Source organism: Pomacea canaliculata, linkage group LG10 (genome assembly GCF_003073045.1).
Source record: "Pomacea canaliculata isolate SZHN2017 linkage group LG10, ASM307304v1, whole genome shotgun sequence".
In the NCBI taxonomy this organism is placed as follows: Eukaryota; Metazoa; Mollusca; class Gastropoda; order Architaenioglossa; family Ampullariidae; genus Pomacea; species Pomacea canaliculata.
The window spans coordinates 3591311-3602704 of NC_037599.1; the positions used below are offsets into that span (position 1 = coordinate 3591311).

The 11394-nt window shown below is 39.1% G+C and overlaps 1 protein-coding gene across 9 annotated transcripts; it reads right to left on the reverse strand.

Annotated features, from left to right (window-relative positions):
• Positions 1–5: 5 nt before the first annotated feature.
• On the reverse strand, positions 6–9192 carry LOC112573462 (FGGY carbohydrate kinase domain-containing protein-like). Of its 9 annotated transcripts, none has more exons than XM_025253856.1 (16): positions 9063–9192; positions 7702–7894; positions 7415–7532; positions 6830–6981; positions 6208–6293; positions 5964–6091; positions 5268–5396; positions 4500–4597; positions 4054–4161; positions 3460–3521; positions 3061–3214; positions 2443–2517; positions 1747–1867; positions 1252–1346; positions 805–866; positions 6–616 (listed from the first exon to the last, which is right to left on the reverse strand). In XM_025253856.1, the coding sequence occupies exons 2-16, from the start codon at positions 7888–7890 to the stop codon at positions 538–540; spliced, it is 1656 nt and encodes a 551-aa protein (XP_025109641.1). In that variant the 5' UTR covers positions 7891–7894; positions 9063–9192; the 3' UTR covers positions 6–537. The 9 variants fall into 9 exon arrangements, 8 of the variants coding, with proteins under 8 accessions (XP_025109641.1, XP_025109637.1, XP_025109639.1 ...); XM_025253852.1 differs by lacking the exon at positions 9063–9192 and adding an exon at positions 8252–8343; XM_025253854.1 differs by lacking the exon at positions 9063–9192 and adding an exon at positions 8252–8330 and having other exon boundaries at positions 7702–7890.
• Between the last annotated feature and the right edge of the window lie 2202 nt (positions 9193–11394).

Consider the following 11394-nt stretch of genomic DNA (forward strand, 5'->3'; position numbering starts at 1 on the left):
GTGAATTCAGCTCATTAGCAATTTTATTTTATAACTAGGAACAGCCTGGTGTGGTGACAGTCATACAAAACCACTGTGGCATTACTCTCCAGCTTTTTTTTCCACCAGCATGAACTTGATCAACACCTCATCCAACAATGCATGAGCTGTGTTCAAAGTTGTAAATAAAATGGAATTTTCATTATGTGTCAGTTCATTATTTCCCTCCATCCTGCATGTATGACTGTGCAACACAATGCAGTAGTTGTGCATACAAGGTGTATCAAAAGCTAAAAACCATATCATATGACAGAAACTGTTCAGAGATGTGGATGCACAACTCATTTATCACAAGATCCTTTGCTGCCATTTGCAGGTTCTTATGATGGCCAGCCACATCAATTTTCTTTACACTTTTTTTTTTGCACCTGAGCCATGCATTTTGTTTTCCAGTTTTCTTATATTTTTTTCTCTTCAATGATGCCAAAGTTTTCTAAAGAACTCATGTATATGGTTCCTTAGGAAAATTTTGATATCTTTATGGAAGTGCTTTGATTTTCAGTCTTTCATGATGTCTCTGTAAGCTTTCTGGTCAGCAAGCATCCGAATGTGAACTTTGTATTTGTTTTCATGATACCTGTATCACAAAAACATAACATTAGCAGATGTTAAAGGAACTACTAAGGCTTTGGCCTCTTTATGAGAGCCAAACAGGTATTCTGATGTTTAAATGCTTTTTTCCCCCATGAACAGAATTGAGCTACTTGCTCAGAAGCTTGGAAATTAGCATTTTATAAAGAATTAAACCTAGTCATTTAAAAACACCTTTTCTCATCTTCCCTTGGCAGAATCACTGTACCTCCTCCCCCCATGGTCAGCATGGCATCCTAAGAAACGAAAAAGAAAAAAATGACCATTTTCATTCATCAGACCATAGATTGTTTTATGTTATTTCAACACGAGAACCTAGTATAACTATTCTTTTGCTAGAAGAGCTATACAACTACCATGCATAAGGCACAGTTTTACTTGCTTACCACAGACTGTCATTTACAGAGTCTGGTAAATATAAAAGAAAAGGCAGCTTATGGAGCTTAGAAGCACAAATCAATTTGCGCTGAAACAAAACCATAACATTCTTTTCAAATGTATGTAAGCCACAACACTTTATGCTAGCAAGATTCAGATTAGGTTTCATGACATGCTCCAGTTATTAAAGCTTCTAGAGACATATCAAGTTAGTGTGGCCCTTAGGTTTGATAGACTTGTTACCTGAATGCTTTTAAAATTGCCTGAAGCACAAGCTCCAAGTATGGCTGCACCAAGAAGTACAGATTCCTTTGTGTCTGGCAAGATAACTGGGAGACCTAATATAAAACAGGAAGCTATTTTCTTTGAAAAAGATGTCATATACGTAAAAAAAACCAACCTTAAGTTCTAAAGATGTCAAAATACATTGAAACATTGGTAATTTCATGGTCAAGAACTAATAAAGAATATCATTCCAGCTCAGAAAACAAAATGGTGCAGTTCTGGTAGTTTTATCTATTTATAACCAGTGTGAGTCAAGTAAATTGTAAACAAAAGTCAAATTGCAAAGAAGTAAAAATCTGAAGAATTGTGCTTAGCACCATAAGCAGAGCTACAGCTTCTAATCCTTAAAAAAAATTTAAGATGGGATTTGTATGAAAAGATTAATCAAGCGTGTTTTGTGTACTTCTCAAACAAGGAAAGAATTCTAATATGCCTCATGAGCTCTGTCCTCACCAAGTACATCGGCATGTGTCTGAACAAACAGCCTGTTTTTCCGTAGCCCACCACATAAATACAACAACTGAATGTTGTGCCCGCTATTTCTCATCTCGCTGATTATGTGCTTTGTTCCGTACTGTAATCAGAGTAAATTTAGGGTTATTAGTGCTTTGTTGAATGGTGCAGCAAACAAAACAGCAATTTAAGCTGATTGACCTGCAAAAAAAAAACCTAGATGGGAATGGAAAGCAGTAATAATAAAAAGAAAAAGAAACCTTGGCAAATAGAAGTAAGATTATCAAAGACATAAGATAGAGAAATTTATTTGCCAAGAGATATTGCACGAGGAATTTGGCTTAGTGATGGCCACCACTTTCTTGAAAATCAACTATTACAAACTTGTAGATGCCACAAAATACACTCTTATATGTAAAAAATAATGTGAGGGAATGCTGCAGGCCAGATATTTTACAGTTTCATGGCCACATCATACCTAAGACACATTCTGTTGGTTATCATCTCATGAAAACGTCATTTATATGATCTGGTGTTACTGTCACCCAGTATGACAGTTTCTTTCTCATGAAAACTTGTCAGTCACAGCTAGACTGTCTTACAGGAACCCAGTCACAAACATGCAGTCTAATGAAATCCTGTGAAATAAGTTGCTGGTTACATTGTCTTAAATATACCCGATTTCAATCTGATCACCGTTAGAGCCTGGATTGTTGACAGGTAGACAATAGCCAGATTATCTACATCCACTGATAATGTCAAGCCACAAATCTGAAAGTACAAGAGAAAGAAAAAGCATATTAAACAATGCTGGAGACAACTAGATAAACAGCACTGACCAGCTTCTGTAAAGAAATTTTGGGGATACCCCATAGGCTGGCGGGTAGCTCATCTGTAGAGCATAGTTCCTAGCTTCAGGCCTACTTTGGCTTGTGGTGGGACAACTTTCCCTGGTCACCCAGCAGCTGCTTATTAAAAATGGCTGCTGGGTTTATCAGGTAAAGGCAGTAGAATGGCCTAGATACACAGTTACATCCACTACCCCTACAGTCCTGGACTAGTGGGCTTTTTATCTTTACCTAGAAAATATTGAATGGGAAAAACAACAGTTTGGTCACATTCGTGGAACTGAACTCGATGCTAGAACAAAATTACGGCTATCAAATTCTCGCAGGATGACTCAGAAGGAGACAAACTGTGACTTTACGTGATCAAATTATACTGTTGTTAATTTGACGCTTACAGACATGGCGATTCAAATTTAAATTCAAATGCATGAAGCAGTAGCAGACATAGAACAAGAACATCCTTCACCATTCCCTTCATGCTGGGATCTGCAAGAGGTGAGCGGTTTCCATGGAAATCTGGATAGACGTGTAAGTCAGCAGTAAGATGTGCAACTGTGACTCCCTTCAAATGAGCCTGATGCTCCAGCATGGTGTTTAGGTATTCATACAGGTGGATATTCCTACCACAGAGATAATCTTGCTAAGAAATACCTTCCAAGGTATAAGACAACTGTGATATGGCTTTAAAACTTTTTCAATGAAGTGGAATTTTTTAATAACTCTATACTTGTTTGTTACAGACTTTAGAGGTGTTACACAAGGAGAACAAAATTAGTTCACATGAAGATGATTTTTTAAAGACATCTATTTGTTCCTGAAATTGTTTCCAAAAGCTGTGTGCTGAGAAAAAAAAAATGCAGCGTACCTTTCTTCTGCGGCAGATTTTGCTGCTAAATATGCCGGATGGTTCTCAACCATAAAATCTATCTGAAACATCATCAAACTGAATTAGGCTTTTGATACTTCACAGGACAGAAATACCATAAAACTCCCATTTACTTTTTGGATGTGGAAATCAATACACACATCCATCTAACACACACCTCCTTGCACACAGTAAACAGCAAACCATGCCATATGCTTGAATGTCAAAGGCAAGCGAAAGTGAAATTCTGCAATAATGTATGTCAGTATAATTCCACAATAACTATTAAAAATACAAGCAACTTAATTTATACTTTTCAAGCATGTTGGCAAGTCTCTGCTCTCTACACTTTGTTACAAGACTTTCTGGAGTAAGAAAACCAAACAATTGATAAATTGGAGGGTTTTTTTTAAAAAAAAAAATACTGTATTAATTCAGCTGGAAGAAACATTCTGAAAATGTTAACGACATTAAAGTACCAAAAATGGTTTGTGTAACAAACAAAAAGAAGCATCTAGATTTTTGGAACAAGTTACAGTAGTGATTAGTTGCCTACAAATCGCTCTGCATTTTGTGGGCATGAAATTTACAAACCAGTTTGCCTGTAGCACTCTGACCTCCTTCTGATGCCCACAATTTTGGCATCATTGCCGAGAAGTAAGGTCCCCACACACCCGGAACAAAGATAGGGCTGTTACTCACCTGGATGGCAGAAAGCTCTGTGATAATGTAAGCTAATTACTACACAATGATGAGCACAACTTTAGTTCATTACCAATCCTACAGTCCAAAATTTAACCATTTGTACAATGTGGCTGTAATTAAACACTAGTTTCTGAAGTTCTGTGTGTAGGAAATAGCTTACATTGTGTGCTACATAGAAATTTAACTTTTGCTGGACTGGCTCATTTTCACTGTTAGTGAAAGTCAAAGCAATTTTAATCTTTACCTTTAAAAATGTTACGAAAGGTACACAAAAATATCAAGAATTCAGTTTATAAACACAGAGAAGCAAGCTTAAAAGATCAGACAAATCATACCATCATATGACAAGTTGAGGTTCCACATACAAGCACCAACCTTGATGTCAAAGGAGGCATCTGAAATGGCAGACTAGCAGGAACACATGCTAAGCATGCTGAAAACAAGCAAGACACACAGTAAAAGGGAAGGAAAGATCTCTGGCTAAAATAAAGGTGGATAAACAAGAAAAACCTCAATATGTGCTGGTCTTTTTTAGCATAGTAAGGCAGAAGCACTAACAATTATAAAAATATACTTACTATAATATTATTTATTTTAAGTAGCAATAAAACAAAATAATATTTTGCTCAGTATCAGAGATTTAGAAAAGTCACATTCCTGTCTCTCCTAAAAGACAGCTCACATTTCAACTTCCCACTGCTTAGTAAAGATGTAATGACAGCAAGGATCTTAAAGACATAGGTGTCTGCATTGTGTATTCACCTTGCACAGCAATTGAATGTTTTTACAAGCATAATACATGAGCAGACTTACACACATGTACACACTCATGCATTTGTACAAATTCTGAATCAGTTCAAATGTTTTAGATTCTAGTCATGACTTCTGTCAGTCTCAACCAGTGTTAATCACAATCTCAACCAGTGTTTGAAGCATACTGTTTTCATAGTTTTCTCTTTTAAGATCTCTATTATGGTCTTTATTAAGGACAGTATCAACTAAATCTCATACTTCTGACTTCAGGTAACATTTCTACATTGTCTCATCTGTGGTTCTAAACTATTTGCATGTTAACAAAAATAAAATTTTAAAAATCTACTTGCCCATTCCACCTGCATGAGCATCTATAAGAGATGCACCTACAGGTGTTCCTTGCACTAAGCCAAGTTCTTTGGCTGCCAGAGCAGTCAGACCTGACCCACAGCACTCCCCTGGATACAGGGCCTGCTGTCCTGTAAACAGTTACTGCAGAATTTTAAACAGATGACTATTTTCTGATCAACACAATAGGTCACATATGTTCCAATAAGTGAAATGTTGCACAGATGGATATGTTGTTCATCCTAATGCACCTGAACAGTTTAACTTACCATAGGCAGAAAGAAAAAAAAATTATGATATACAAAAACAAAGATTACACATCTCCCTTTTTTTTTTAGCAATCCTGTACAATTACAATTATACTTTCAAAGAAAAAAAATTCCTGTAGTATTCAAATTTAAATTTCTGTGGTATTTTTCTATTTATATCATTCTTTGGTATAAGCACATGAATTTTCAACAAATTTTCCCACTGCAATTTGAACCCTTTTAGTAAATTAGTGACATAATTAATATTTAAGCTGGTGCCTTCTGTGCTGTGCAACTTTGCAATGGAGCAGCTAGAATGTGGGAATTGTCATACAAATCACTATCAATGTAGGGTGTGCAAGAGCTTGCATGAGGATATTCAATGTCACTGATATCATCTTCACTACTTTCATCATCAAATCAAACAAAAACACGCTATTTCCTATTTACCAATTCTGCAGTGTCCATTCAACGACAGCTCTTCAAGACCAGCTGCTGCAAGAAATTCATCATTCCACCCATGTTTGTCAGCTGTTTGTGCTTCATAGCCCCACTTACACACAAGTGAACACAGAGACCTGGTGGGACAGAGAAGCAATCATGGAAATAGTATGAAATCATCATAAATTATTTCTTATATTAATCTTACATACAAAACTCACATGGCCACCACAAATATTGATCATCTGTTTACCTTGTTTGGCTGTCTGTAGCTCGCCAAGTCAGGTAATCAGGCAGGTCAAACAGGTTGGCCATCTTGTTCCACTGAGCAGGTAACCTCTGGTGGTGCATATTACTGAATATAAGTCTATTAGAGGATGCAAATCTCTCACACATACATGTGCCTCCATGCAGAGACATGCTCACAAATTACGTGCAGGCATATTTTCTTTGTTATATTTGTCTTTGTAGTCCAAAACATCATTTCTCTTTCTTCTAATGTTTTCAGAAAGAAAATAAGATGGGGAGGGAGATATCTAAGAAAACTATTCTGGCTACAAAGTACAAAGTGGACAACCAGTAAGATGACTAAAGTTGCAATTGACCTAAGAAATACATATGCACATACAAGTGAAAGTATGATATCCTTTACAGTTTTGTATTGCTCCACTCTGTCTAGATGTCTCTTTCTCTGTACACGTGCGTGTTTGTCAGTCAGAAATCTTTCTCTTACACACACACACACCTCATTTCTCTCTCTGCGTTTGCTGCCTGCCCTTCACCTCATCAATCTATTATCCCCACATCATGTATTTACAGACTATGTTAGCATAAAATATTTTTGTTTAGTCTTTCTTGTGACTCCTTTTCCTTGCCTCTTTCAGCCATAGCAGTTTTGGTGGCTGCATTTCAAGTGACATGGTACCGCCAACATATCTCAGTACAGAATGCTTTGTAGCATTTATTCTTTGAGCTTGGTCCTCTGCACGGTGGTCCATCCACATGATTATGTTACAGTCTGCTTTACCTTTATGGTAAACAAATAATAAACTTTCATTTTTTGACAGCTGTATAACTATACTTTTTAAATCTCATCACTTTACTGGTCACTTACAATTCAACATTTTAAACAATATACTAAATAGTGGAATGATAATATGCTACTCCAAACAAGGGTAGGATTAAATATCTTATGCATTTTTAAAACCAATTTTTTTTTTCATGCAGCCTATTTCTTAGTAAACAATATAAATGAAATTAGTGAGAGTTCTATGCTCGTAGGCCACTACAAGCCTTGGGACTCTCATTTACCAAAATTTAACTCCTTTTTCCAGCCAAGATAACCTGCACACTTCAATCTTCTCAATGACTTCAAGATTAAGTTTATAGACATATTCACTTAGTTTTAAACAATGCATTGCAAAATAAATCCTCTAGTACAATTGGCAGATGATGCATACCTGATAAACTGCATGAAATTGGCTTAAAATCTGAATCTAAGGCGACCAAAGAACAGGTGGCATCAAATCCTAGTCCTTTCACCTGGTCTGGCGATATTTTACTTTGTGACATGACATCCTGCAAGCAAAAGTTCCTACCACCAGTTTAAGCTGAGCTGAGTCCTCAACATTTTAATAACAATACTAACAAACATGTTATTTTAGATGAGCTTTTGTAATGTACAGCATATATGTGATCATTTGGAATTCATTCTAACTTGTTTTCTATTTAAAAATTTGTTCCTTACATTGACAACTGTAATAACTGCTTTCCAAATATTCTCTGATGACTGCTCATAAAATGATGGCTGCTGGTTCCAGACAATAATAGGTTCCTCAGATGTCTCAAGTATGCTGCCTTTCTCACACACCAAAGCTGCTCTTACACTAGCAGTTCCTACATCTACACCAATGTAGTAGGCCATGTCCATCTCCATCTATCTGTACAAACAAGGGAGAGGTAAAGTTTCATAACAAGCAGCTCTTATGTTTCATTTGGGAACATCTGTTCACACCTGTTATGTTCACATAGTGTTGCTTTTAAATTTAACTCATTTCTGTTAAAATTTATCATTCACTTGCAACTCGCTTCACTAAGCACACTGACTATATTTGATCCACACACTACATATCGGGCAAACAGCTTGCAGGTGAGCGGGTTTTTCTGTTTGGTGTTTCCCAGGTAGCCGGCAATTATAATGCGCAGCATCTACCTAAACACAGTTGGGGAGGACAAAGCAGCGTGTGCCATAAATTTTAGTAAAAATACTGTGCAGGGATGGAAATCTTGGATCATACACTTGTTTCGTCGTGGGTGTAAGAAGGCTTCGTGCTTGACTAGTGACCTTTGCACTCTAAATCGAAGAGGGAGCATTCATTGTTCGGGTCGCTAGGGGGAGGCTCCGTTAGGGATGAGACAGTCCACAGTATTATAGACTGAGATCGATGTTACGCTCTAATCACTGTCACTGATAACACTGAAATATCAATTTATCGACTCCCAATCTCTGAACTAGCCATATAAAAACGAATATGCCATTTAAACACATTTAATGTGGTCTGATAAACCCTAGAGAACAAAAAGACTGATCCGAGTGCCATGCAGTTATAATGGATGAGGCTCGGTAAATAAACGCTCAGTTCAATTATTGATTCTTTTCGATTAGGTGAATATCCTCTTTGCCTTTATGAGAAAGTCATACAGCGTTCCCCACCTTAGAGTTGGCTCAATGGACTGTACAAAAACGAAAAAAATGTAGCACGGATAAATATCAAATATGTGTGTGGTATCTAGCTGTGGTACTGTCGAGGCAATGAAAATGCCAAAGAAGAAACCAAAGTGAACTAAGACAAAATGTGCATTGTTTATATTTGTACTCTGCGAGAGAGAAAGAGAGAAGTGAAGATTAGCGATTTTCTCTCCTCTCGCCTGTCGATCGCCTGGACCCAGTTTTTATACTGATGATAACTAGAATCCAGGCAAAATATCTGCCCCTAATATAACCTTTCCATGTCGTTTAGCTTTGCTCAGTTAGCAGACATTACACGCCGCTTACAAAACTCTGCGGATGGAACTATGGAGGAACCAAGCTACCGGCGACATGCTGACCTCTGTGAGGCGCTGTGAACTGAAAGCCAATAGCGGATCGATGCGAGGGAAAGTTGATCTCGCTTTATAAACGCTGTCATGGCGCCTGTGCCTGATAGGGGACGACCTGCTGTTTAACGACACACCTGTACGTGGGGAGAGTAGGGGGAGAGCTAGGGGTAGGTGGTGGGGGCGGGGAGGAACGAAGAGAGACAGCAGACATGTCTTGACGATCGTCAGTCTAACACAGATTGGTCTGTCGCTTTGCCTGTTCGTGAGTGCGTGAGTCTCATTAGGTATTTTGTTCTGAGGCTCAGAATTTGGTCATTTTTCAACCAACAGTCCACCCAACCACCCACCTTCCCTTGAGCATTCTACGGTTTACGTCTGACGTAGACATGAGTAAGACTAATCTGAAGTGTCTGTAGTTGGGCCCACTGAAGCTAAACAGAACAAACCTAAGGCCTCTTAACATACTCTTGTACCACCAACGATTTCTTTTTAAAAAAAGGTGTGATCTACCCTCGAGCAAGTGAAATGTCGCTGGACGACATTCACTAACGCCCAGAACATAAATATATGGAACAGCATGGATTAGAATATATATGTACCTAGATAAGTAGGTAGGTAAAGTAACTTTTTTTAAAACAGGGTTAAGGGAGAGGGAGTTGCTTGTGAAGCAGCCGCGTTGTCTAACACACTTGAACAATTAACGTTTTCTAAAAGGAAAACAACAACAACAACAACAACAACAACAACAACAATAATAATAATAATAATAATAATAATAATAATAATAATAATAATAATAATAATAATAATAATAATAATAATAATAATAATACAGCTGTACAGCAAGCAGGACAAGAGTTTTGCTCTCATCACAGCAGTGTTTTTTGTGTTTGTTTGTCTGTCTGTCTTTGATTCAAAAGCTCCCTAGTTCGCGCACACTTTCCCCGGCTGATCTGTTCCGCCTGTTTCTGAGTAACTCTGTAGGGGAGGGAGGATTAGCTTTGCCTTGTTTAAGAGTTACAAGCAGTCGCACGGACCGAAATGGTTTGCACTCGATTAAACTTCTTCATGCACGAACGGGGCGCTCCCATTGCTGGCAGCTTGTCGTCGCAGCGTTTACTGCTGTCGGCGACTTCAGTCTGCGACCTGCACGCTCACCCACCTGCTTGGTGTGTCAACATGACGCTGGAACCCAGGTCTGTCAAGGCCCACACAGCCCACCACCTGAGTGACACACCTGTTATCTTAAGTGGCAAGTGGACAGAAACCCTAAACGTCGAGCAAGCTGTCAAATAATCGACCAGTGTGAAGGTGGGGGCCTTCGGAACACGACAACTGTCCTGTCGGCAAGTTACCTGACAGCAAACCTTTAGTACGCATTGGCTGTGTGTTGTTCTGCTGAAAGGAAACTACAACTGAAGTGAACAATCGCGATGTGATAATACTATTTTTTGTCCACCGACACCGTGCGTGTAATATATAAAAAAAGGATTATTTCTGTGCCAGACAATCGTCTAGCGAGTAGCCACGGAGGCCTTCCTACAAGTGATCGTGTGTACAAGCTTATCTCCAGACAAAGAAGAAACAAAAGCCATGGCATGGGTGCCCAACAATACTCTCCCCTCTTTTTGACAGCCAAGGCGTGCGCGCTCCTGTGTGAGATTCCGAGTAAGATAATTTGAAATTCCAAGTCGCGAGAACTCAACGAGTGGCAGTCAGGCGAAGACACCTCTGCACACCTTTCGGATGTCAGAAAACAAAGCTGTGTCGTATTAACAGATCTGTGAGTGTGTCAGCATTGTGGCAACATTTATTTGTGAAAATGGATTACAGGAGAAAGGAGGCTGGGAGGACACAGATCGGTCAGTTATGAGAGCAAAATGACAGTTCGTGCATTGTCACAAACACCATCAGATATCGTCAACTGATTACATCGTGAACATGGTTCTGGTGTGTTTATCAGATAGTGAAAGTTGTCCTTAGCGAGGCGTCCCTGGTTGCTATGTGCAGCAGTCACTTCCCCATATGAGCGCGCAGCAGAGGACGGCCATGACCCCAGACAGCGAGATCATCAGCGTCGACTCGGAGGGGCGTACTTCAGAGCAGGCCCAACCAGAAGACCTGGATGTCCAGGCCCTCGATGCCCAGGTAAAAACCGCCGCTCCACTTCCACCCGGCATTCTGTCAACAGGAGCCAAGCCCAAAAAGCGAGTAACCTTCCGAGACAGCAACCTCGTGCTCGTTCGCGAGATCCCGCCCAGGACCTGCTCACCGGACTCCGTGTCTTCCGAGTCTGGAGACTCCAATGGCGAGGACGACGCTGCAGAAGAAGAGGCCGACG

Excerpts from the sequence above, each read along its gene's own strand:
- LOC112573462 (XM_025253851.1), bottom strand. The coding sequence starts at position 8,162 with ATGCTGCGCATTATAATTGCCGGCTACCTGGGAAACACCAAACAGAAA. Across the intron at positions 4,162-4,499 it reads CCTCAACTTGTCATATGATG|GTGAGTAACAGCCCTATCTT; the intron begins GTATGATTTGTC and ends TCTGCCATCCAG. Across the intron at positions 3,215-3,459 it reads AAATCTGCCGCAGAAGAAAG|GAATATCCACCTGTATGAAT; the intron begins GTACGCTGCATT and ends TCTCTGTGGTAG.